This window comes from Rattus norvegicus, chromosome 7, assembly GCF_036323735.1.
Source record: "Rattus norvegicus strain BN/NHsdMcwi chromosome 7, GRCr8, whole genome shotgun sequence".
Lineage (NCBI taxonomy): Eukaryota > Metazoa > Chordata > Mammalia > Rodentia > Muridae > Rattus > Rattus norvegicus.
Window position 1 is genome coordinate 118548005 of NC_086025.1, and position 27344 is coordinate 118575348.

General features: G+C 53.2%; 1 protein-coding gene and 1 long non-coding RNA gene across 3 annotated transcripts in view; one reads left to right on the forward strand and one right to left on the reverse strand.

Moving 5' to 3' along the window:
• Wnt7b (Wnt family member 7B) overlaps nt 1-11312 on the reverse strand; it is a 44633-nt gene extending 33321 nt beyond the window's left edge. Inside the window, exon 1 of one of the 2 annotated variants that reach the window (NM_001009695.2) lies at nt 10872-11312. In NM_001009695.2, the coding sequence (NP_001009695.1) occupies nt 10872-10942 (71 nt within the window). In that variant the 5' untranslated portion in view covers nt 10943-11312. Of the gene's footprint in view, nt 1-6787; nt 7190-10871 lie in introns of those variants that run through there. The other variant, NM_001412610.1, reaches the window with a different exon arrangement.
• On the forward strand, nt 7574-27344 carry LOC120093705 (uncharacterized). The gene is made up of 4 exons (XR_005487287.2): nt 7574-10343; nt 14888-14979; nt 20575-20755; nt 21890-27344. It is a non-coding gene; the product is annotated as an uncharacterized LOC120093705 (long non-coding RNA).

Below are 27344 nucleotides of genomic sequence, written 5' to 3' on the forward strand. Positions count from 1 at the left end.
TGAGATGCCTGCGTGCTTAATCTGGTGCTCCACCCTGTGGCAGGGCCACCAAAGGGAATGTCAGTCCTGCTGCTGCGTCCACAAAAAGGCCACTCCGGCACTTCAGCCGACAGGAACATTTACGGTGGCTTAAATCCATCCTTCCCCACAGGCCAACCTGGTCTACAGGGTCACACCATGCCTCTGAAACACAGAGAGAGCAGGGTGGCAAATCTGGCTCCCCGGGGAGAGTCAGCACTTGGAAAGTCCCAGTACTCGGTGCTATAGGTGAAGTGGGAAGACTTGAGTCGCCTCCCGGAAGGTCTTCGGACTCAGCCCAGCCCAGTCTCTGCTTCAACCTCAGGCTGGTAGAGATGATTTCTGGACATGCTCAAGTCACCCTACTCCAGAAGCTTTTCCTGGTTCATCCTCACTACAGGTGGTCAGGGTCCCTGCTATGGTAGTGTTGGGGCTCTGTGTGAACTCAGAAGAGGGTGGACAGGAAGGCGCTGATGAATTAAGGGAGCGTGAAGAGTCCACTGAATACAGTAGGATTAGCTAGAAGGGCTGTACAGCCACCCCCAGAAATCTCAAGAAGCTGAGGATACCACAAGTCTGTGCCCAGCCACATCTGAGAGTGTATCACAAAGCACATACAGGTCACAGGGTGGCTTGCTGGACCTACCTACCTTTTTCCCTGTTAAAGCTGATCTCAGAGATGCTGGAGGGGTGCCAAGTCAGGCAGGGACATCGCTACATCCTCCAAGAGCATCGTATCTCTGTCCCCAGGGCTAATGCAAAAGCTAGCCCCCAAGCTGTAGAGGAAGCCTTTGCTCAGGGCCCAGGACCCCCTGGTCCACAGACAATTGCATCCCATTGCCCTGGTTGGGTTCTCAACCCTTATAAAATATAATGAATGTGAGGCAGGCAACCATGTTGGGTAGAGGCTGGGAGGCACCATGGACCTCAGAGTCTTACAGATCTGGGTTCAAATCCAGGCTCAGACTCACCTAGCCCTGAGCTCCCCACCTCACAGTCCTATGCTGGAGGTGGCTTGGTTTAGCCCCTGTGCCAGCAGCCAGGGAGGAAAAAGACTCAGCAGCAGACTCCAGACAGACTGTGCGTGCCAGCTCACAAGACAGGTCCTTCTGGAAATGTGGACTCTGGGGTCTATGCTCCTAGTCAGGAGTCAACAAGACAGTTGGTCCATTCTCATTCTAAAAACGTTGAAACAGGCTGCAGTATGAAACACACCTTAGCTTTAAACCGATGGTCCTCCTGCCTCAGCCTTGAATGCTAGGGAAACAGGTGTGCGACATAATACCCAACCAGGGCTTTTAAAAATCTGTTTTATACCCAATGACCTCCTGCTGGGGGTAATCTGAAATCCCACCTATCTTCTTCTTTCTGAGGACCTGGCCACATGTCACTACTTGGGTTTGGTGTTGGGAGTTTTGAGGACAAAGAGGTGGATCAGGAAGCACTATGGGAGAGGGTTCTGGAAGGTGGTGGAAGTCCTTGGTATCAACTGATGGGACTCCTGGGGGTGGGGGGCGGGGTCTGGCTTTTCCTCTAACCAGCCTTCAGGAGGTTTCACGAGCAATAACTGTAGTACTGACTCTTTTGTTGTTTGTTTATGGCGATTTGATGAAGGCCGGGGTCACCTAGAAAAGGGGAATCTTTATTGAGAAAATGCCTCCATAAGACTGGCCTGAGGGCAAGTGTGTGGGAGTATTGTCTTGATTAAGGATTGATGAGGGTGGTTTCCGTCTCACTGTGGGGGAGAGCTCCTGGGTGCTGTAAGAAAGCAGGCTGAGCAAGCCACGAGGAGCAAGCAAGTCAGTAAGCAGCACCCCTCCATGGCCTCTGTTTCCATTTCTGAGAATAGGTTCTTGTCTTGGTTTTCCTCAATAGACTGGTCTGGGATACGCAACCCAAATAGATCCTTTCCTCTCCAAATTGCTTTTGGTGACGGTGTTCATCACAGCTATATAACAAACTAACAAAGATGGGTGCCGTGGCCTCTCAGGGGAAGATGGTGCCCTGTGGCATCTTCTACTCACGGTCTCAGCACCAATATAGTAGCCTCAACCACACACCTAGAGGCTTACACTGAGGCCCAGAGCACTGGACTCTCTGCTCCAGCAAAGCCCTTCTTTAGAATCCCTGTGCTTACACCTGCTTGGATACCTCCAGGGCCAGGAAGCTCAGTGTCTCCCAGACACACACAAGGCTGGCCCAAGCTTGGGGATCCACACTCAAGGGCAAGGTGACCGTGGGTGGGTAAGGGGGCTGGGGGAGGGGGCTGGGGGAGGGGCTGGCTGAGCTGGAAGATGAGGAAAGAGAGGGAGCCCAGAGTGCACCTGTACCCACCCCCACCCATCAGCCAGCCTGAGGGGAGGCCCCCAGCCCCACACCAAGGAGGGAGGACAAACGGCCGTTTTGTCCTTGGCCAGCGGGCGGCCTGTACTACACAATGACCCTTTCATCAGGCTGAGAGAGCCCTGGGCCGGGGTTTCATCTGACAAGGGAGGGCGCCAGCCTCTTGTCCCCTTGGGAGGGGAGCTGAGCCCTATCCCAGCTGGACTCAGGACTGTGCAAAATGGAGGCCTCCAGGGAGCCTGCTGGGACTGCTCCACCTGCCTGGGAGATGGAGAGGTTAGTGAACTGGGTAGAGGACGCACAGAGCCACCCTACTTGGGACACTTCCCCCTGACCCTCTCATGACAGGCAACCTCTGTTCAAAATACTGCTTCCCATCCCAGCCATCCACCACTACCATGCCCAGAACACTGGCTCAAACCCTAGCAGGGCATTGATGCCCACCCACCAGGATTCCTGCAGCAATGTAATCCTGGTCTGCCTGCCCCTCCAGGCCAGCCTGAGGCTTGGAGGCCCAGCAGGAGAGCTCCAGGAAGAGTCAGGAAGAAGCATCATTTCTAAATATCTCTCTTAGCAGTGGTCACCTGTGTGATCACTTGTAACAGCTGGCTGTGCCACCTCTCCCTTCTGGGATGGATCACCCAGGGTGAGCCATGTAGGGGCTAGAGCCAGGAGGACAAAATAGGTGACCTCATCTCTCAGGACCCCAGTACTATGTCTATCTCTCCACAGAGTCCCCTGGGCAGATGTGTTTGACAGTCACAGTCTCCTTCAGTAGTCTTCCTCTTTAGTTTGGCCAAAACTCATCCATTCTTTAAACTCAGGTTTAGATTGTAAAGGAAGCCCTCTGAGGCATCCAAGGAGCGCACTACTCCTTCCCGAGTGACTGCTTCCTCTGGACCTCCCTCTGGCTCCCTAAAGGCAAATGTCTCTGCTCCTGCTACCCAAGAGCCAGCCACCTGTCTCCTGAACTGTTCCTAACACCAGAATCTAAACTAAGCACTGGCCCTGAATCTTCTCTGAGTGCTCCAGTCACCCTGTGAGGTCTGTGCCCTCGTAGATTCTCCCTGGGCAGAGGAGTGAGCTAGAATCAGAATACAGCCACACAGACAGAGGTGGCCCTAGGATGAAAACCCAGGTTTGGCACATCTGGTGGTTTCTAGGACTCCAAGGAAGAAAGGTTAGAGAGGGCTCCAACCTCCAGCTTGCCCCATAACCAGAGACCACAAAGGCAAGCCCTCTCTCCGCACACAGAGTGACTGGGAAAAGCCCATCCCAGAGTGTACTTCAGCTCTCCCCTCTCAGCTGGTGAGTTCTACCATACCACAGTGGGTTTGGGGTCGTTTTCTGTGGTTATAGGGGCTCCGGCTGGAAGGTTTCCTGGGACTTAAGCTGTTCTCGGGTGTTCCGGCTCTAACCCTGTTGTGTCCATTTCCCTATGGGGTGTCACACGCATGCTTTCAAACCCAGAGAAACCTGGGCTTGACCCGAGTCTTCTTTCCCCTATGACATATGAGGACACTGAAGTCCAGACCCTCCAGGTGACCTGTCCATGTTAAAGTCCTGTGACCCACACTGCCCCCGGACTGTGATGCCACGGGAGCAGCCTGATTCAGCGCCCATCTCACCAAGGGGCATACCCACAGGGCTTTTAGGACTGTGGTCAGCACCACCGGCAAAGCCACAGCAGGAACGAGGAAGAGGCCTGACCCGGCCTGGGGAGGCCAGTGGTGAGCATCCTCTGCACCCTCAAGCCAGGTGGTCGGTGAGTAACCATCCCGTCATTCATGACTCACTCGACTCCCCAGAACAGGCGGTTACCATGACATGCTCTACCGGAAGACATGGGGGGGGGCGCTCATCACAGCCAACTACCACATCTAGGATAGGGAGGCCAAGAACGGAAGGGACCTGCCCTTACAGTAGCCCAGACTGGTTCTGGCTCCAGACTTGGGCCAGGCCCTCATACCAGCTGACCCAGCACTAAAATGCTTCTTGTGGCCTCATTTCCCCATTTGCCTTTCCTTGGTCCCTTGTTGATTCCCCACTGGGTCGTCCCCCCCCCCACCCCGCAACACAGGGGTACAGGTGGCCAGAGCTGCCTTTCACAGCCAGGTCACACGTGGAGTCTGATAGGGGCTCAGGGCCCTTCCAGGCCAGCACACCCGTCCAACATGATCAGCGGCAGGGGCCCAGGCATGTGTCTGGGATTCACTGTGTTCGGATGGTAACCCGGCATGGGGAGCTGGGAGGACAGCCCAGTTGAAAGGACAGGATCAACTGTTGGCTAGTGTTTGTGATCCTAGCAATGGGATGCCTTCTGGAAAGTTCTCTGGAACAGAACACAGCCTCCACTCAGGGCCCCTCCTCTCTATGGCATCCTCTGGGACATTCCTGCAGTGCTAGGAGGGGTGGGTGGGTGGGGTGTCTCACACTGACCCCTACTACCTTCCACAGTTAGCAGAGTTCTATGCTGGCCATCTAGCCAAACTCCGCTGACAGGGGTTGTCTAAGCAGGCATCTTAACGAAGCCAACCTCTCACCTGACACACAGCAGGTGAGGAAAACCCCACCCTATTACCATCCTTAGCCCTTTCTCTCTCCCAGGAGCAGGGCTTATGAAGGGCGGAACCAGTCAGGGCTAAGGATGAAGAAGAGACCCCTTGCTACCTCCGGCCACCATCACCCACGTTGGCCTCAGCACTGGCCTGGACACACTTGAAAAGCTGCTCCTTGGGAAAAATATCAGCCCGGAGAATTGGCAGTATAGTCAGGGACGGCCCTATGTGGCAATCAGACCCCACTAAGCTGGAATGGGCCCTCCTGGAGAAAATTGGGGGCCTCAGAACTACACTGGCTACCATCTGCCAGAGAGCCCTGCAGTTGCTGTGGGGCAAACCACTTTTACCATCCTGTCCTCTCAGACCCAGTTTCTGGCCTCCACTCCCTGGACACCTCCCCAACCTCAGTGCCTTAGCCTCCCCAAATGATTTCTCAGACAGAGTAACTGCTGCCTCTTCAGCAAGGCTTAAGACTGACAGGCCAGGATCTGGGAAAGAGGAGCCTCGGGAGCTCCAGAACTAGGAAGAGCCTCGGCTGATCCATTTCAAGGAAGAACGACAGAAGCAGAATTCTCTTGGCGAGGTCTCCATGATCAGGCGGTGCCCACAGGCCCTGAGCCCTGCCCGGGGAGGCCTGCTACTCTCCACCCCAGGCGATGCCTCCGTAGCCAGGGCTGCCCGCCGGGCCTGGAGCGCTCCCTCTGCCTGGACCTTGTAATTATGTTCCACAGCCGGGGAAACCGCGGGCCTCGCAGCATCTGGCTGCGGTTGCGAACTTTTGTTTCAAGATGCGCGACTATTTATAGAAGGAAAACTGGTAGGATAGTAATTTCCTAGGAGCTGGAGGAGAAATTGGCCGCGTCTTTATTAAAAGGGGTGGGGGCGGGGCAATTTATCAGGACTGTGGCCGCGGGGAGGGGAGGGGGTGGTGCAGGGAGCGGGAAGGCGGCTGCCGCCTCTGGCCGCGTTAGGCGACCCCGGACGTGGCCCGCGTGTTAAGGAGGGGGAGGGGGAGGGGAGGAGAAGAGAGGGAGAGGGAGCGCTGGCTCTGAGGTTTAATCAGTAGCATCCAGCTTCAATTCCCCCAAACGGCGGTTCCATAAATCAAACTTCTTTTTAAATCGGAGGCCAGAGCATATGCGTCCCATTAGGAATCGGGCGAAGCCACCGCTGTGCGGACGCGCCCCCTCGACTCGCAGGGCCGACTCGGGCCCTGTCGGGAGATTCCGGTAGCCTGGTGGGCGATGCTCTGCGCGCTCCCTAGACCTTAGTTACCTGCGCGCACATTGTGCGCCCTCCTCGCCTCCTGAAGAGGCGTCTAGTAGAGGAGAGGTCAAGACCTCCCGGTGCCGCAGGACAGCACCAGTGGCCACAGAGACTTCGGGGAACAGCCTGGGCACGCTGTCTGGTGGGGCGCAGCATGCACGTGTCTGCCAGTGTATGCGCTGGGAAGCGGATGTGTGCTTGTAGCTCTCCTTAGTGTGGCACGGCCATGCGCGCCTCGTGGGTTAATATGGTCTAGAGAGAGGGTCACCCACTGATCCAGGATCATGCTGGGACGCGACTAGCTAGTTCTGGCTCTCACGCTCAGTGCACATAGCCTAATCTGGAAAGGCAGTCGGACCGCTTTTCGGCCACCTTTTCTCTGACCCCTAAGCTAGAATTTCTCGTTGTTACAGCTGTCCTCCAGGTAATCTACCTCGGCGGCTTAGGCCAGCAAATTGACCCAAAGGCCCACAGTTTCTTTGCGCGCAGGGCACCCAGCGCCCCACCCGCGACCATCTTACCACCTCCCCCTTCCTCCTCCAGCAGTGGTGGCCAGGGCTCCCTTCCCGCCCATCCCTCCCGGCACCCGCGGCACTCACAGGTAGCTGCCGCTGGACAGAAGGAGAAAGATCTGCGGGCAATAGACGGAGACCAGAGCGCTGCGCGGCGACAAGAGGAGCATGGTGGGCCGGCGCGCCTGGCTGGGCTGGGCAGGCCCCACCCGCAGGGCTCCTGCGCCAACTGAGGTTGGGGTCTCCGCGGCCCTCCCTGATGCAGGGCAGCAGCGCTGGGCGCTAGGGGCCAGGGCTCCTCGGTGGCCGGGGGACAGTGCTCGCCCGTGACTCGCTGCCAGGACCGCGCATCGTGCTGTATCTGGGGCAGTAGCCGGCGCTGGGGCTGGAGTTCGGGGCGGGGGCCCGGCAGGGGGCAGTGAGCGCGCCTTAGCGGCTGTCTGGTCCTCTGTCCGTCTGTCGGTGCGAACCGGTTCTGTCGCTCACTCTGGCTCAAGTCTCCAAGTCTCCCGAAGCGCGCAGCTGCCATTGGACAGGCCGCCCCTACATCCGCCTCCTCCGCGGGCGGGTTTTTTTTAAAGGGGAGGTTGACCAGAGTGTGCGGCGGGTGCCGCCCCCAGGGTTTGCCCAAGTTGCCTTGGCCGGGATACCCTCGCCACAACCTTTGGCGAGAAACACCGCTACGGAGAGCGCATCTCCGGGAGGCACCGCGCGGAGGCGTGTGCGCCTCTTAGGGGCTGTGCTCAGCAACGTGTGCTCATGTATGCATGCATGTGCTTGCATGTTTCTGCAGAAGCATGGGCGGTATGGGAGCCCGCAGGTGTGTGTGCACAGATGCCCTGTGTGTGTGTTGTCCCTCTGTCTGCATGTAGCCTGGTTAGGGATGGTTGGGTGTGGGTCCCTTTCACTGCACCTGGGCCAGCTCTGTTCTGGAGCTATCGACTCCACGCACCTCTTTGGAGAGGCAGGCACGGAAAGCCCTCCATCACACAGGGCTATCACCTCTGCTTTTTCGTCTCTCATTTTTTACTCTTCTTTGAAGAGAGTTGGTTGGAGTCGGGGCATGGAGAGATTCTTCTAAAGAGCCGTCCTTTTTCTACTACTTTTTTTTTTAATAGTCTAGACACAGATTTGGGGTCCCATTCCATCTCCTATTTCTGCCGAGCCTGGCTGTATCTGAATGTCTTAGTATAGAGGTGTACGTCAGCCGGGGAAAGTATCAGAGCAGGGAGGACAGCAGGATAGGAGGAGCTGTGTGTGGTACAGTGGTGGCCCTAAAAACTGGATCCCCAGCTCCTGGACTTAGCATGGAGACTCCTGGGCATCCAGGAGTCAGAAACTTCCCCTACCTCCAGATCTCCCTGCCCTCAGCCCCTTTGCTTCTCCCATCCACAAAAGCAGAACAAGCCTAGCACAGGGCTGGTCCTAGCACCTCAGTGACCTTGGCTGCTCCCCACTTCACCTTGGCTTCCTCCAGGACAGCGACTCCATCCACAGGGACCTTAGGCTGAGCATTGTGACTCCCCAGTGCCATGGTGCTTGGAACTTGCTGAGAATCAGAGGCACTTCTGGTTTTGGATGGTGAGGGCTGAATTCTGGTTCTTGCTTGCACAAGAGGTGTGTATGTGGGGTGAATGCTCTGGTGGATTTCTGGAGGCCCCATTGCACATACAGAGACATAGGGCAGAGGCAGGTTCAGGGGCCTCCATCACGAAATAGCCCCTCCCCCCAAAAAAACTATCCGTAGGAGTTCCCAGAATGGCTCCCACACCTTAGATCTCACAACCACTGGCAATAAACCACTGGTGGTTGCCAGTGATATTCCACCACTTAAGGTCAGGGCAAAAGCCATCTGAACTAATCCCTCAGCAGTCCCAAGGGGGATACTACCACGACTCTGTTCTTTTCAGATGAGGGTGAGAGAGTGAGAGACACCTGCCTGAAGTGATGTGGGGTGCCTACTCCAAAGAGATCGTGTCCACACCACCTACCCCTTTAGGTCACATGGGAAGGCCCAGCTGCCTTTCCTGCTCACCTGATGGGACACACACACACACTCACGAGAGAGAGAGAGAGAGAGAGAGAGAGAGAGAGAGAGAGAGAGAGATTGTAGAGGTCCAAGTCTCCCATTTGCAGGTCTCAGGGTAAGTCTCTGACTTCCCTGGCTGTCATTCCACTGGGTTTTGGTTTTTTTTGTTTTGTTTTGTTTTGTTTTTTAAACTCAGAAGCGGAGTGTGTGTGTGTGTGTGTGTGTGTGTGTGTGTGTGTGTGTTATGTGCGGGGGTGCAGTTTATGGAAGGAAAAGAGTTCTCCCTTCGCAGCTCTTGGGCAGAGGAAAACTTGCTCGGTGTTAGAAAGTAGTGGTCACAGGCATCCAGGAACCCCGGCTGGGCTAGCAGAGACGCTCGGGGTCTCACTCATTCATTCTCTACTCAGCACGAACCACCATGTTGTTCAGAGCACCAGAGCCAAACCCTCCCCAGCCATGAAAGAACAGGTAAAGGCATGAAACCCAGGGACCGCTCCAGGGAGCCCCCCCAACCTCGGGACCCCAGATCCTTCTGCTGACACCTTTTCCCATTTGATGAAGAGGCCTTTGCAGAGACCTCTTGTTGGAGAACCAATGCTAGGAAGGAAGGTCAGCGATGGAAGCTAGAGCCAGTGGAGTCAAGCACCCAACTCAAAGGCCTTGGAGCCAGAGCAAGGTAGCTGGGACCTGCCTGGAGCCTTCTCCCAAAGGGCTGTGGATGGATCCTTTCACAGGCCCAGGAGAACCATTGCACGCTGCTGAGAGTCCGGGAAGCAGTGGCCTGCCACCCCGCCCCCAACCCCAGCAGGCTCAACACCGGGCACCCCTCACCTTCATAAACAAACACTCAGGGACACAGCCTACCCGCACAAACCTACAATAAACACAACCACTAGCAGCCGCAGACACTCCCGCCCAGGTCTGCAGGAATAAGGAAGGGACTTCCAATCCTGCCTCTGAGGCCACCAGGTTTGGTCCCTGCCCCTCTTCGGGCCTCAATTTCTTCACCTGTAAGATGGCGGAGGTGCAGAGGGCTGGGAAGGGTGCTGATCTTCAGCGACTGTTTCTACCTCTCTCCTGGAAAGCCGGTCTCCCAGGTACCGGAACCCGCCCCTCCTACAGGTCTAGTCACTGGCCTTCCTAGGGCCAAGATGAGCCTGGTCTCAGAGTGCCAGGCGGCACATAGTAGGAGCACTGGGCGAGGGGTGCACAGATGCCCGCAGGTGCTCAGAGTGGGGGTGGGGGTCTAGGCCGGCCCGGACCGCCAAGAGTGACTAACACCCGCGAGGTGCACTGCGCTCCGTTCGGTCACACTGCCCCTCCACCCCCAATCCGGGGAGGCCGAGACAGATTCCGTCTAAAGGAGATCGCGGCTCAACAGGTAAGGACTCGGCTGGGTTCAGGAATGTGGAAATACGACTCGGAGCAGCTACGGCGGCGAGCAGCGAGCGCGGCCCGCCTGGAGCCCGCCCGGCCGGCCGCGCCAGGGGGAGCTCCGCGAGAGGGGGCCGGGCGCAGGGCTCCGGGCGGGCGGGGGCGCGGGCCCCGGACGGAGCCCGAGGCTGCCGCGCCAGCCACACAGCCCATCCTGAGCCAGCCGGACGAGTTGTCAAGGTAATTTCAACATGTCCGGGTGATGGATAGAGACGAAGGGCCGCGGCCGGTGCAAGGCCTGCGCGCTCGCGGCGAGTGCGCGCCCCGATCTCCCCCGCCGGGGATGCCCCCCGCCCCCGGCCCGGCGCGCCCTCCGGGCGGCTAGCGCTGGGCCCGGGCTCCGCGCCCAGCGCAGCCCGGGGGAGGGAAGGCGCGTCCCACCCCCGGGGCCTGGAGCCCAAACAGGTGAAAGTACGCGCCCGGCACGCTCCCCGCTACCCGCGAGCCCTGCTGCGGCCGTCCGCGGGCCGCGCTGTCCGTGCTGCGTCCTGGCTCCGCGCCCCTCCGGAGGATATCTGTCTCCGGGGACTCGGATGAGTCTCTGCGAGGCTTCGGCGGGGTCCGGAGACACCAGCCTACCCGGCCACTTCAAGGAACGCCCTCCCCCACCAACTCCGGTCCTCAGGTCCGCTGGAGGAGGTTCTGGAGGTTGCCGGCTCCCCTTCTGCCGCACCGCCCCCCCCCCACCCCGCTCACAGGAATACTCACCCGAGCTTCACGTAGAGGACGCCAAAGCAGAGAAACACGTAAAAGATCCACTTTCGAAAGTTTCTGTGCATGATCCAGGGAGGGGGGCTGCGCCATAGACAGCTGCGGCCGGAGGGGACGCGCGAGTGGGCAGGGGCCGGGCAGGGGCCAGGGGGCTGCGATAGGACCACGTTCAGCCGGCACTACGGCTCGGGAGGCGGGCGACGCGCGGGCACCCGGCACGCGTTGCCACCATGGTGAGCCCAGGGCGCCGCAGCCGCCGCGTGCGCCCGGGGGAGTGACCCGAGCGGAGAACTGCGACCTCGGAGCCCAGAGAAGTGACCGTGGGGCTGTGCGAGCGCAGGCCAGGGCCAGGCGCAGCGGGCGGGCGCTGCCTTCACTGGGCTCAGCCGCCTGGGGCCGTGCGCGCCTCGCGGTGCGCCGGGGCGGCCAATGTGTCCGCACTTGTCCGCCTCCCCAGGTGACTCGCGGCCCCGGCAAGCGAGCCGCGAGCAGGCGAGCGCGCCCCAGGTAGGAGGATCCGCCTCCCGCCCGCCCTCCTCGCTCGCAGCGCGCTCTCTCGCGCGCGCTCCCTGGCTCTCCCCTCCCTTTTCTCCTCCCTCCCCCGTGACACACGAACGCATCTAACCCCGCGCCCCCCCTCCCCAGGCCAGCTCCCTTCGGATCGCCCTTTCAGGACTACGTGGGAAGAGGGGAGGGAGGAGAGAGGGTGCGGCTCCAAAGAGACACCTGCGCCCCTGAGACAGTGAGGGTGGGGGTAGGGGCGGGGGCTAAGAAACTACTCGCTCAGGGCCTGGTGGTCACTTGGTTTCCAATTTCTAGTTGAAGAGAGAGACCACCCACCACCATCTCCTGTCTATATGCAGACATCTTTCCCCTAGACATGGATGCTTCCAGGACCACAACCCCGGATCAGACATTGTTCCCTGCCCAACAAACTTGGGTGAAAAATCGTTCCAGCGCCCAGCACTGCAGAGCGCAAGCAGAGAGCGCGATTTACGACTGGTAGACACCCCAGTTTGCCCACCATTAAGAGTGGCACCATGACAGAGACTCAGAAAGGCATCCCTAGAGAGTCCCAGTCTTAGGATTCTGTCTCACTCTGCAGGCCTGTCCGATGCGGGCGTCAGATCTGATTCTTGTTGAACATCTAGAGTGGAAAGTTAGACTAGCCTAGGCGCCTGGCACATCCTGTGTGTCTCGCTTGATTCTATCCCGCATAAATGGGTGACAGGGACACTGCCTGCCACAGCTAGGTCTGTCCTAGCTCAGCCTCAGCGGACCAGCTAGTAGCTAGACACATTGTTGGGGGTGGGAGGGGGACCAAACCAGGTTTTCAAGCGTCTTTGGCCTCGGACAGCAGCATCAAATGGAGCCTTTGTGACTAGGGGATGAACTTGGAGAGCGCTTGTCTTTAAAGACTGGCCATCACCCAATTGCCTGGTGTGGAGATAAGGAAGGGTATGAGGGGGCGCTGTCCTGGGCCCGGAACCTCGAGCTCAGAAGCTACCGTCTCTGCTCCTAATCCCCTCTTAATCTTTCCAAATCCTCTGAACTTTTGCCATGACCTGACCTGGGAGAGTCCCGCTCCTGAACCCCAGGTTCAGAAGCCAGCAGGTGCAGCTGTGTAGAACGTTTGGGCTGAAGGACTTTTTAGAAAGGAGAATTTGGACATCACAATAAGGGAAACTAAGGCACAGATGTCAAACGGTAGTTGCAGTCCCACACCACTGTCCCTTAAAACCGAGAACTCTGGATGTCATCACACAACTTGGCAAGAAGCTGAGCTGGGCCAGGTGGCTGGGAGCAAGCAGAACAACCTGGGAGCTTGGCAGGTGGATGCTGCCACCCTGTGGCGACAGGGAGCAACGCTTGCAGCCAGAACTGAACTTGAGATGTTTTAGAGATCCCTCACCTTGTCCTGGAGTCCGGGGTCCATTCCACAGACCCCGCCAACAGCCTCTGTCTTGGGATCTGTTAGAGAGACAAAAGATTTATGTGGCTGCAGCGGGGCTGGGATAGGAACTACATCCACGACCGCCCCCTACCCCCGAAAAACCAAAAAACCTGGGGTCTTAAGATTCCCACCCCATCTCCAGCCCTGTCAGATCGAGAGGCCCAGTAGAGGGTTGGCCTTGGGATTCTCCAGGAGGGTTATGTTGGAGAAAAGTGGGTACTTCTATTGGTAGATGGTACCTGACCTGCTTCTATGCCTTAGTTCCCCCAAAACAGAATGCATGGTTGTCAGACGTTCCGCACAGGATCTGTAGCACAGCGATGTGCTTCCCCCTGCTGGCAGCACGTGGGAAGTAGCACAGCCCAGGCATCCTAGGAGACCCAGAATACACAGATGGGCTCCTACCCACCATTTGACCTTGCAGCTTGAAGAAGATCTGGTTAAAGCTTGTCTCCAAGGTCCCCCCACACTTCTCTGTGGGATAAGGTGGGAACTTGCTGCTACTGGGGGAGCTTCTCTCTGCAGGGCTGGGTTGGGATTGGTCTGAAGAAGACAGAAGTCTCCAGAGCCAAGACAGCTAGCTAATTTGAGGGGCCTGGTTATCTGTGGGTTCAGCCAGGTTCATCTATCCTTGCCTGTGCTTCCTCCTCACCATTGTTGTCGTCATCGTCATCGTCATCATTGTCATCGTCATCATCATCATCATCATTCCTATACTCCATGGTGTAGTTTTGAAATAACCACTCCAAAACGAGTGAACAGTAATGGGTGGATGCATGTCTGGATGAATGGGTAGGTGGGGAGACTGAATGCACAGATGCATAGGAGTGGATGGATGGATGAACGGATGCATTAGCAGGTGGGTAGAAGTGATGGGTGCATACACTCATAGAGTGCATACATAGATGGATGGTGTCTTCTATGGAGTTTCTATTGGGATAAACAGCATAACCAAAAGCAATGGGGTGAGGCTTTTTTTCAGTCAACTATCAAAGGAAATTCGAGCAAGAATTCAAGGTAGAGCCTGGGAGAGAAGTCTGGAAGGAATGCTGCCTTCCAGCTTGCTCCTTGTGGTTTGCTTAGGGGGCTTTCTTATGGAACCCAGGACCACTCTCCCAGGAGCATACATGCACTGCCCACAGTGAGCTGGGCTCTCCTACATCAGCCATTGACCAAGAGAAAGGCCCCATTATTTTGCCTTCAGGCCAGTCTGGTGGGGGACGTTTTCTCAATTGAGGTTCTGTCTTCCGAAGTGGCTCTTAACTTGTGTCAAGTTAACATAAAATAGCCCAGAACGTCTGGTTCCTTCTCAGCTTGACACACAAAGACATTGCTGTTAGGTTAGAATGTTTCCTTTGTCATGTGTCCCTAAGACAGGACAGTAATATTAACACCACAATGTAAAACACTCCAACCTTGTTTTTGCTTGTTTATTTTGTTTTGAGACAGGGTCTCTCTATGCTTTCCTGGTTGGCCTTGAACTCGCTTTTGTGAGTTCTACCCGTCTCTGCATCCTGAGCACTGGGATTAAAGGGATGCACCACCATGCCTGGCAAACAACGTTCCAATTTTGAAAATCTCCACAGTCTCTAAAAGTCCAAACACAAGATTAGTCTCTTAAAAAAATCCAAGGTCTCTTTAAAAGTTCAAAGTCCCTCTAAAATATCCAAACTATCTCTAAAATTCCAAAGTTTCTCTAAAATACCCAAGGTCTCATAGCTGTGGGTTCCTGTAAAATCAAAACTCACGCTGAATGCTCTCTTTTTCCAAGAGGGAGGAATCAGGGCACGGTCACAATCAAAGCAAAGCCAAACCAAAGTCCAGCGGTGTAAAGAGGTCAGTGCTTGACATCTGGGACTCCAGGGCCCAGCCGACCTGTGGTACTTCTATGGCTCTAACATTCACAGAGCACACAGTCTGTCTCCTGAACTCAGACCAGCTCCCCTCCATAGCTGTTGCTGTCCTTGGTGGTCTTCCCATGGTGCTGGCATCTCCTGCTAGGGTCTCCTCTGCAACCCAGCTGTGCCTTTGCCAATAGCCTCTTCTGGATTCTTTTCAGAAACTCTGAACCTACCACATGATGACAACTTCTCTCCACAACCCCTTCAATCCTGGAGCTTTACTTCGACTGGGGCATCCGTGGATGAGCAGGTAGGTGGGTGTGTGCATGAGTGGATGTGTGTGCATCAGTGGATGTGTGTGCATCAGTGGATGTGTGTGCATCAGTGGGTGTGTGCATCAGTGAATGCATGTATGCATGAGTGGATGTGTATGCATCAGTGGGTGTGTGCACCAGTGAATGTGTGTGCATGAGTGGCTGTGTGTGCATCAGTGGCTGTATGCACCAGTGGATGTATGTGCATGAGTGGATGTGTGTGCATGAGTGGATGTGTATGCATCAGTGGCTGTGTGCATGAGTGGCTGTGTGCATCAGTGGATGTGTGTGCATGAATGAATGTGTGTGTATGAGTGGATGTGTGTGTATGAGTGGCTGTGTGCATCAGTGGATGTGTGCATGAGTGGCTATGTGCATCAGTGGGTGAGTGAATCAGTGGGTGTGTGCATCAGTGGGTGTGTGTGCATGAGAAGATGTATGCCTCAGTGTGTGTGTGTATCCGTGGTTATATGCATCAGTGGATGAATTTATCATCTTCCATGGTGCCAAGTCTCTTCATGCATTCAAAACCAGTACCACTTGGGAGGCTCTTACACATTATCAAGTTCAGCTGCCAGCACAAAGTATTGCTTTAGCCCCCTCTGGACTACAGCGCCTGTGTACTGATCTTGAGGAAACATTTTCTAGAAGATTTTTCCTCCGTGCTGCTAGACTCTTAATTATGACTGATTCTTTAGTTTCAATTGACCAGCATCAATTGTCTCAGCAAAGCAAGGTTTCATTTAGTGGTTCTTAATTCAAAATATCACATAAATGACCTTGGTAGAGTCTTTTTTTTTCCCTCTGAAACTTGACGATCCAGGCTTCCATTGTCCGCTTTGCTCTCAGTGTTATGCTCCAAGTTTCCAGAAAAGCCAGTTAAGCTCTGAGCACTCAATAGCTTTTCCAGACAATCCTTTCCAAAACAACATGGTCATCGACACCCCACTCCTGGTACCAATATCTGTCTTAGTTGGGGTTTCTATTGCTGAGATAAAACACTATGACCAAAAGCAACTTTGGGAGCAAAGTTGCTCATAGTTACATATCACAGTTCATTATTAAAAGAAGTCAGGGCAGAAATTCAAGGCAGGGACCTGGATTCGGGAAATGAAGTAGAAGAAGCATTGGAAGCCATGGAAGAATGGAGCTTACTGGCTTGCTCTCCGTGACATGTTAATCCTATCTTCTTATAAGAACAAGGATCACCAGGGGTGGCACAGCCCACAGAGAGCTGGGTTCTTTAATGTTAGTCACCAATCAAGAAAATGCCTACAGAGGCCAATCTAGTGAGGGCATTTTGTCAGTTGACATTCCTTCTAACTTGTGCCAAGTTGACATAAAACTTAGCTAGTGCAGAAGGGCAGCAAACGGATGGTGAGTAGGTGGGTAGATGGATGCATGTTTGGGTGCATGTATAGATGGATGAAATCATACGTGGATGGATAGGTAGGTGAGACACAGATGTGGACATGGACGGATGAATGGATGGGTAGGTATGTGGGTGGATGGGTACATGAATGGATGAACTGAGGAATGGATGGATGGGTGGGTGAGTGGACGGATGCACAGACGCGTGGATTTATTGATGGGTAATGGGTATGTGGATTGCTAGACACATGGATGGATGGGTGGAAGGATGGATGGATGAGTAGGTAGTTAAATGGATGTAAGTGTAGATCCACAGATGAATTTGTTGTGGGAATACGCACTCACCATCCTCAGGTAGACCAATGTGGGTTATGGAGATGGAATCAACTCTAGGTGCTTTACCTGGGACCTTCCCAGGTTGGTTGGTTGTTTTTGTCCAGTTGGTTTGGTTTTTGTTTATATGTACATAACCCTGGCTGCTCTGAAACTCACTATGTAGACCAGGATGGCCTCGAATTCACAGAGGTCCACCTGCCTCTCTTGAGTACTGGGGTTAAAGGCATGCATGGCATGAATGGCAGAACGTTTTAAGCACTGAAAGTTTCCCCTCTCGGGAGTTCACCAGTTCCGGCCAATCACACCAGATCTAAAATAAAAGGGAAGAAAGCAGAATCCCCCACAAGCTAGTGGTTTCTCCGGGACACTGGCAAGAAGTGCCTGGGAGTGATCACAGAGGGCTGGGCTGTGGGGGTGGGAGGCTATGAAAGCCAATACCAACTCACATTTAGTTGACAGGCGCTGTGTGTCTCCATGACTGCCCAGTCCCTCTGAGCCCTCGCAGGACCCCACAAAGCAGCCTTTCCCTTATCCCCACACCCTGGAGTCATTTCTGAATGCCTAGAGGAGCGGTTCTCAACCTTCTTAATGCTGCAACACTTTAATACAGTTCTTCATGTTGTGGTGACCCCCAACCGTAAAATTGTTCTTATCGCTACTTCATACATTGAACCTGTAATTTTGCTACTGTTACATTATCATAACTTAATTATGGGTTTTTCAATGGACTTAGGCTACCAAAGGTGTCGAGACACAGGTTGGCCTAGATAGTCCAGTCTGGGTCAGGTACAGACCTGGGTTATGGAGGAGCAGGTGGATGCATAAAGTAAATGAATAAAGTAAAAGCCCACCTCCATTTCTCCTGTCGTTGATGTTCCTTGTGCCTCTTTGACACTCCAAGCTAATTCCTGCCCCAGGAACTTTGTACATGCTGTCCCTTTCAGCAATGTTTTTCCTCTGGTTGTTCCTGGGCTCAGCTAAGTATTCCCAACACACACACACACACACACACACACGCACGCACGCACGCACGCACGCACGCACGCACGCATGCACGCACACAATATACCCATTGGCATTCTTTACTGGGACACTACCTATTCCTGAAGACAGAAGCCATGTCTTATCCGTCTGGCTTCCATTAGCATATAAGCTCTTCAGGAGCTTATCTTGGTTAGTACTCTACCCTGGGGGCATTGAGTAAGTGTTCTAGTAAGTAATTATTTGAATGAATTAAGGGATGGAGGAATGGCTTTGCTGGAAGCAGCAGGCATATGGGACCTGCAGTGCTCCGGGTTGGAAAGAGAGGGACCTGATCCAACTCCCCTGAACCTAGAGGTTAAGCACCCCCACCTCCAGCATCGGTCACACCTGGTTGCTGCTTTGCCCCTCCTTCCCTGCTTCTATGTGGCATCCCGTGACACTCAAGTGATGTGGTCACTGGCATTTCCTGAGACCCAGCAGCTGCAACCCCAAGTGCCATGAGCTTGCACTTCTGCTTGCTGAGGAGCTGGGGGACCTCTAAGCTTGGGCAGAAGAAGAAGCCAAGCTCACATCCAGTCTGGGGCAGTATGCTGGCTCGTTTGATGTCAAGAATATAACACAAGCTGAGTCATTTTGGAAGAGGGAAGCTCAACTGAGAAAATTTTCCCTACCTGATTGTTCTGCGGGCAGGCCTGAGTCACATTTTTTTGAATCACAATGGATGTGGGAGGCCCAGATCATTGTGGGCAGTTCCATCCCTGGCAGGTAGTCCCAGATGGCTTAAGAAACAGGCTGAGGAAGCCATGGGAGCGGGGCAAATAACGTTTCTCTGTGACCTCTGCTTCAGGATCTGCCTTCAGTTCCTGCCCTGACGTACCTCAGTGATGGACAGTATCGGGATGTGTAAGCCAAATAAACCCTTCCCTCCCTAAGTTGCTTTTGGTCAAAGAGATCTTGCTTAAACTAAGACCGGGAAGTAGGATTCTCACTCACACCTGTCAGTCAAGCAGAGCTAGGCTCTTCCTGGTGCAACGCTCAACGTCTTCATGGGGCAGAAGCAGAGGGGGATGTCCCTGCAACCACTGCTGGAAAACCCCAGTCCAGGGAGGGGAGGGGCACTAAGGATGGCCACAGGTCAGTAGTAAGGTGTTAGGGGTGACTACATGATTCCCAGAGAGACTGAGGCAGATGGGAACAGGAGGAAGAGGAGAGATGTGGTAGGTTCTTCAAGATGCCCTGCACCAATCCCAGTAGTGCCCAAGACTGTGGTAACCTACGAGACAAGTGCACTTAAAATGGCAATCTTTAGACTCCATCGGAGCTTACCTTCACAGGCTGGGTGCGATTTCCTGAGCTCTCTAGAAGCATAGTTTGCAGCGAAGGACAGGAGACCTTGACCTCTGTGGTAGCAGCAGCACGGAGGAGGACCAGCCTTCTGGGGAGAAAGCCTCTGGCCTCTAGGGACTGAAAGCTTTTATAGAAAATGGAAGCCTCAACCCTCCCCTCCCACAGCAGTGAACAGAGTTCTGTGCCTGCAACCAGGACTAGTCCAGAGGTGTAGACCTGTAGACCTCCAGGTGGCCCTCACCCACCCCATATAAGCCCCAAGCCATGCCAGGCTGAACTCCAGATGGGGCAGGGGTTAGAAGCCACACACTTCATGGTAAACATCAAACCACTGTTGCAGGGTTTGGAGAATCAGAAAGGAAACAGAAACCCAAACCCCAAGACAGTGTAAGCAATGGCTCCTGGCATGGACAGAGTAGGAGATGACTCAGGAAAAATGCAGGGTGCTACACACGGTCTGCATACCAGGATGGGGAGCAGGGGCTTTGTTTTCTGCCATGGGAGAGCTAATTTCTGGGGAGAGAGAAGAGTATCAGAGGTAGGCCCTGGATGAGGTGCCTCCTGCCTGCCTGACCAACCAAGTTGGGATCACCCAGAGGCAGATTCCTCAGTAGTGGGGGAGGGGTGCTAAATGCATGTTGGGAGTTTCCGGAGACAAAATCTGATTGGGAAGGGAGGAACCTGAACCATAAAATCAATGACTGGGGGGCTGGAGAGATGGCTCAGTGGTTAAGAGCACCGACTGCTCTTCCTGAGGTCCTGAGTTCAAATCCCAGCAACCACATGATGGCTCACAACCATCTGTAATGAGATCTGATGCCCTCTTCTGGTGTGTCTGAAGGCAGCTACAGTGTACTCATATACAATAAAATAAAATCTTAAAAAAGAAATCAATGACTGGTTCTAAGTCCGTTCTAGCTCCTGGCAGCTTACACAGCTGCCCTGCCCCCTCGAAGGCGAAAGGCAGGACCTTAAGGAAGAAAAAGGGATTGAGACCCTCCCCAGAGAAGAAATGGGGGAGCCATCGCTGGCTGGGCAGGCCAAGGTACTGGTTCTTTAGGGATGATAAGTAAGCCCAGGAGTTTGACAGGCCAAGAGCAAGAGAGGGAGCCTGCCCCTGGCCAAGACCCAAATCTCCAGGAGCCTGCACTGTGTGGATGTGGCCACTAGGGGGTGTGCGCACACCTGCTGCCCCTTTAAAACAGATGGTCTGTGTGCCCAACAGAAGCCCTCTCTCGGGGCCAGAAGGCAGACCACAATCTAGCTGAACCTTGATCCTGACCCTGGTCCAGCTTGACCTGTCATGAACATAGAGGCAGTGGCTTAGAATGGACGCCTCTCTTCTGGAGTAATGCAGACCAGGGCACCGAGCTGTTCTCTCTGAGGGAGAGGATGCAGGGCCCATCAGGCTTTGCCTATTTTGGTAGGGGAGTTTATCTGCCATGACTCTTTGCTTCTAAGCATCAGCAATGCTCAGCTCATACCCCCAGTCCTTGAATTCTTCCCCTTTGGCAAAGGTCCCATCCTTCCATCCCTCTCCTTGCTGGTGATAGGCGCCATGGAGACACTGTGTGGCGGCTTCCAAGGAACAAAGGCCCCTTCCAGCTCATCCCTGGAGAACATTTCTAATCCCCTACTGGGCTCCTGTGGTCTTTGGCAACTTGACAGAAGCTGGAGTCATCTGGGAAGAGAGAACCTCAATTGAGAAAATGCCTCCATCACTCCAGACTGTGGGTAAGTCTGTGGGGGCATTTTCTTGATTAATGACTGATTTGGGAGGCTCCGGCCCTCTGTGGGCTGTGCTCCCCAACTCCTGGCCTATGGTCCTGAGTTGTATTTAAAAACCCACTTGAATAAACCAGTAAGGAGCACTCCTCATGGCCTAGGTTTCAGTTCCTGTCTCTTAAGTTCCTGCCCTGCTTGAGTTCCTGCCCTGACTTTCCCCAGTGATAGACAGGGACTCAGAAACCAAACAACCCCTTTCCTCTCCAGGTTGCTTTTGGTCATGGTCTCTATCGCAGCAGACTAAGATGACTCCTCAGAGAAAAGAATGGATATGTAAGGCTAGACCCGAACATTCTGGAAAAACATCTCCCCCACAGGTGTCCATCACCTAGAACTGGAGACATTCCTTCCTAATAGGCATTGGGAAATCTAGAAATCATGGTTGAGCATGACTGGTTGAACAATCAAGATGTGAGTGCCTGACGCCCGGAGAACGGGGTCAGTTCAGGCCTAAGGATACCCTCACAACAGTTGGACTGCTTACAGCACCCAGAACGTTTCTGGTGGATGGTTCTTTGTAGGCAGTTGTTTTGAGTCCTGTGTGGCTTAGCAGGGTCCCTAGCTCCCCTCTTACCACACACTCATAGCCCCTCCTGTGAGGCACGACAACCAAAAGGATCTGTATATATTGCCAAATGTCTTCCTGGGGCACAAAACTGGACCATAAAAAGCCAGTGTTCTAAGCTATACAGAATAGTGCTTTCGGGATGGAGGACCCAGGTCAACTGTGTGTGCCCAGTCCATAGACTGGTAATGAGGCTTATTTATTCTAAGGCTTAGTCAGAACCGAGTTTTCAGTTTCAGGAAGCACAGACATCCAAGAAAGCAGGTGACGCTTGTACCCGTGGCATCCCACTGATGCAAACTCGGTTTGGGCTACACCTAGATGCAAGGGAGGCTGGGAGCCTGGGTTCGGTCGCTGGCTAGGACCAGCTAACACTAAGTGACCCAGGGAGGAAGGAACCAACAATGGATTCTGGGAGACATCTGGCAGCTCACCATTGTTCTTAGGTGCAGTCCCCACTGTGACCCTGTGGACTCCTTGCTGACACCCTCCTGGGGTCTTCATCTTGTTTCCACCAGTTCCTCTTGTCTCCTGCCTCAGAGCGGATAGTCCCGGCTCCTGTGTGTGGTGTAGGAACTTTTCCGCCCTGTCAGCCACCCGGCAGTCATAGCTTCGTCTGGTTCAGGTAAACTGTACACCATTCCCCAAGCTCGCCCATCTCTGGATCTCTCAACGTTCTCTCGGTCTCCGATGTTCTTCACTGCGAGAAAGTCCCAGCCCACTACAGAGGGGTTTAAACAGTGAGCATGCAGTTTGCTTTCTCATAAGAGAAATTCAGTTATAGATTAAACACCAGAGCTGGTATCAAGGCCAAACATATCACCAAGGACTCGACTGCCATCCTGAACATGAAGCTAATCACTTCAGAGTGATGAAAATGGACACAGGAGAGTTCCGCCATCACATTCTGACTTGCATGATGCTGGATGAATGGCCAAAGAAGGAGTAAGGTTGATTGTCAATCTCATTGGATATGGGATTAACTAAGAGACATTGCCACAGGGTAAATCTGGAAGGTTATGTCCAGGGGGCATTACCTGAAGGGAGAAGACCCTCCCCAAAAGTGGGCAACACCTTTACCAGTGTCCCAGATATAAAGAGACTTGAGAAAAAAGCAGTGCTACCTGCCCACCTCTGGTTCCTGCAGGCGAGGGCATCTACTTTGCTGCTGCCGCTGCCGCTGCCACTGCCACTGCTGCCACCATTGTCTGCTATCATTAGAACCCAACTTCTTTGGCCTTCCAATGTGAACTGAAGACCAGCAGCTCTTCCGAAAGTTCTCAACCCTTGTGGATGTGGGGCTGCAGCTCATGGCCCAATGCTAACGCTTTTCTGCTTCTGGGATTCTGATGACTCTCAGGTATGTTTTTTGCCTCTCAGGTCAAGGACAGCTTTCTCAGCCTGTCCACCCTAGCTGCTGGGTGAAGGAAGTTCATTTCAGAGCCAGAGCCTGTCACTGTCCCTGGAAGGTAAATTGACCATTTTGCAGATTTTTCAGGTAGATCTAAAAGTTGTAGATGGGCTGGCGAGCTGGCTCAGTGGGTAAAGGCGCTTGTAGCACAAGCCTGACAACCTGAGTTCAATCCCCAGAACCCACATAAAAGTGGACGGAAGAAACCAACTCCACAACTTATCCTATGACTTTAACATGCAAGCCACCACACACACACACACACACACACACACACACACACACGTGTGCACACGCACATGACAAAATAATAATAAATTTTTAAATGTAAATAAAACAATAGGTTCCGTTTTGTTCTCTTGATAGGAAATCTCATTCAGTCCAGGCCAATGGACTTGAACCTTTCTGAAAAAGATTTATTTATTTTATGTATATGATTATACTGTTGTTGTGTCCAGACACACCAGAAGAGGGCATCAGATCTCATTACAGATGGTTGTGAGCCACCATGCGGTTGCTGGGAATTCCAGGACCTCTGGAAGAGCAGTAGGTACTCTTAACCACTGAGCTATCTCTCCAGCCCTGACCTTGAACTTTTGATCCTCTTGCCTCTGCCTTGGGTGCCACTGCACGATTTGTGCTGTACTGGGGATTGAACTCAGAACATTGTGTGTGTTAGGAAGCATGGTGCCAATTGAGACACATTCCCACACTTGAAAAGTCAGGTGTCCTTATTCATCTTGGACACCAAGGGCCACAGCATCAGGCTGACCAACCAGAGGTAACACTTGAGCCTGGGACCCTACATCCTCGCACCATGGCAACCACACAGGACTCATAAACCACAGACCCTTGTCTTAAAGCAGTGACTTTCAACCTTCTGAATGCCACAGCCCTTTAATACAGTTCTTCAGGCTGTGGTGACCCCAACCATAAAGTTATTTTTGTTGCTACTTTAGAAATATAATTTGGGACCGGAGAGATGTCTCAGTGGTTAAGAGCACTGACTGTTCTTCCAGAGGTCCTGGGTTCAATTCCCAGCAACCACATGGTGGCTCACAACCATCTGTAATGGGATCTGATGCCCTCTTCTGGTGTGTCTGAAGATAGCTACAGTGTACCCACATTCATAAATAAATAAAATCTTTTTTTAAAAAAAGAAAAAAGAAATATAATTTGGCTACTGTTAAGAATCATAATGTAAACATCTGATATGCAGGACCCCTGTGAAAGGCTCTTTGGACCCCCTCCCCAAGGGGTTGGGACCCACAGGTTGATAATCACTGTCTTAAAGAGTTGGGGGACCAGGATTCACCGTGATTCTATAGTCACTGAGAAGGGAGTTGAACCCCAATGCGCTCAGACCATGGCTGAGGGGTTGTCTCTCCTGGCTATGCTGGTTGCCCTACCTGCTCCTCTCCCACTGTGCACACAGGAAGTGGACCCTTAGCTTTGCGCTCCTCAGCCTCTGCAGAGGGCCCCTCCTTTCTCCCTGAGGAGGCTCCCAGGCTGTTAGGAGTAGCACACAGCTGTCAGGATAGAGTCCATGTTATACTGGTCTGGGAAGAGCCTTCTTGCTCAGCACACTCCAAACGATGGTTTACACCAGGAGCTAGATTTGAACCCAGTACATACCCTGTGGGCAAACCACTCTTCTCTACAGCATCTCATTCCTGGGGGCACAGAAGTCCATGCTGCTGTGAGGCTAAGTGCAGAAACAGAGGCTCCTGGGTCCAGAGGGCAGAAGGTAATCTCAAGAACAGGACCGCAGATGGGGATGCAGCTACTAGTCCTGACTGAGCCTGTTTCCCTCTCTGTGCTTGGTGCCTTCCCTTGCCATTCTCAGGTGCAGAAAGCCCTCAGTAGGGCCTGGCATCTAGGGAGCATTCTTCTCCAGCACAGACATCATCCCCTCGAGTGACAAGTTCGGTGGCTGTGGGGACACTTCCAAGTTTATCAAGATGGAAACTGTTCTGTGATCCGACCTGAGAGGGGGCTGGGTCCTCTTCAGAGGTTTGGCAGTACTGAGTGGGTTTGCAGACCTCATTGCCTTCCTCCAGGGCCAAGGGGTCCCTACAGAGCTCTGGGTGGATGTGCAGAGGGAGCGGAGGTGAAGTGTGGTCTCTGAGAAAGCGAATCTACAGTGCATGCCAGCCTTGGCCCTCAGACCAGGGGAAACTGCAATCCCAGCTCCTCTGTTCAACTGCGTTCCACTCTGACTGAAGCCGTCTCTTCATGCAGGGTACCCTGGTCGTCCTCACCAGATAGGCAGTTAGACACACAAGGGCCCCTTGTGAACTGGTCATTGTCGCTCATTGGTAGAGCACTTACCTATCCTGCACGAGGCTCTCAGTTCAAGTCCCACGACTGCCACACGTGCGCACACAAGAAAAGAGAAGTGTGGCATCTAAGAGCTTAGAGGGCACCTAAGTGGCACTTAGTGGACTCTGAGTTAGTCAAGTAAATCTTGACTCCTGCAAGTGTGGGCAGCTGGTGTTGCTGCTTGGCCATTGAGTTATGAACGCAAATATGAAGGCATCAGTGGCTGTGATGTCTGTGTGTCTGTGGTATGTGTGTGATACATGTGTGTATATGGTATGTATGTGTCTGTGGTATGTGTGTGATACATGTGTTCTGTGTGTATATGGTATGTGTGTAATATGGTGTGTGTGTGTGTGTGTCTGTGGTGTCTGTGTTTTTGTGGTGTTTGTGTGTATCTGTGTGCCCTGTGTGTATATGGTATATGTGTGATGTGTGTGATGCAGTGTGTGTGGTATGTGTGTGTTTGGTGTGTGTGTTTGTGTGGTATGATTGCTGTGTGTGTGACTGTTTGATGTGTGTAGTGTGTGTGTGATTGTGTGATGTGTGGGTGTGGGTGTCTGCGTATGGTGTGGTATGGGTGGTGTGTTTGTGTGTGTGCATGGTATATACGATGTGATGTGTGTGGTGTGTGTGTTTGGTATGAGTGTGATTGCTGGTGTGTGTGTGTCTGTGTGTGTGTGTCTGTGTGTGGTATGGAGTGTGTGGTATGTGTGTGTGGTGTGCCACATGGTATTTGTGTGTGTGCGCGCACGTGTGTGTGTGTATGGTGTGTGTATGGTGTGCTCTGTGTATGATTATTGGTGAGTGTGTGTGTGTGATTGTGAGATGTGTGTATGGTATGGTGTATGATGTTTGTGTGTGTGGTGTGTGTGTATGTGTTGTAGTGTGGTATATGTGGTATATGTGGTATGTGGTGTATGTGTGTGTGTGATTGTGAGATGTGTGTATGGTATGGTGTATGATGTTTGTGTATGTGGTGTGTGTGTATGTGTTGTAGTGTGGTGTATGTGGTATATGTGGTGTGTGGTGTATGTGTGCGTGTGTGTGTGTGTGATATGTGTGTGTGTGATATGTGTGGTGTGTGTTTGGTATATATGGTGTGGTGGGAGTGTGGTATAGTGTGTGTGTAGTGTATGTGGTGTGTATGTATGTATGTATGATATATGATATGTGGTGTGTGTGTGTGTGTGATATGTGTGGTGTGTGTCACCTACACATATATCTGTGTACAATGCACTGGTAGTGCCCATGAAGGGCAGAAGAGGACATTGATCTCTAGGGATTGGAGTTACAGACAATTGTGAGGAGCCATATGTTAGTTGGGAATTGAACCCATGTCCTTTAGAAGAGCAGCAGTGTTCTTAGCTACAAAACGATCTCTGCAGCCCATGAAGTGATAAATCTATTGACTAGATTTGTCTGACAGAAGCAGTTATCTTTAGGGCCTTCCTGATGGAAGAACCAGGAGGGATGGGGCAGACTCCCTGAAGCCCACACTGCCCACGGTGCCCCAGGCTCCTGGAGGAGGCTAGGGAAGGGGCTCTCAGAGGTGCTACTCTCCTCTTCAGGGAAGAGCATATACAAGCTCCCTGCTTTTCAACAGAGTTCTTACTCATGTGGGCCAGGGGATTGGTCCCCAGCCAGTAAGGGCCCATGAGGAGGGAGGGGAAGACTGAGTTTGTCCTATGTGATAAGCTGGCTGTGGCCAGAGAATCAGAAGCCATTGCTCTTTGGAGATGCCATGGAAACAGACAAGAGCTGGGCACTGTGAGCCCAAGGAGATGCACATGCTAAGGACATCCCCTGTGCTGATCTCCAGAGAGTGAGCCAGACAGGCCAAATGAGAGAAGTCTTTCTGCGAGGGATAAAGGTGAGCGTGGCCCATACAGAGGACACACGTAGTGAGAATTTGGGCTTCTTAAAATTCCAGTTGTGTGATGCGACTGTGTTTTTGTTTTAATCCCAGGTATGGGATATGGGGCTGCTTCAGATTGTCCAAGTGAGGCCACAGGTGTGCATTGTGATAAGGCCAGGCCTCGTGAAACTCTTGCTGTGAACTTATAATGAGCTTACAGAATGAAACACTACATTGAACTTACTATTGACATCCTTCTGTGACTCCCCTTTGTGTAACGTTTTATCTGTGAGGTAATTTCATAAGAACTTTTGTCTAAGAAAGTATAAAAAGGCTGAGAGAAAAAATAAAGAATGGCTGTTGGGGCTCTGCTCCATCCACCAAA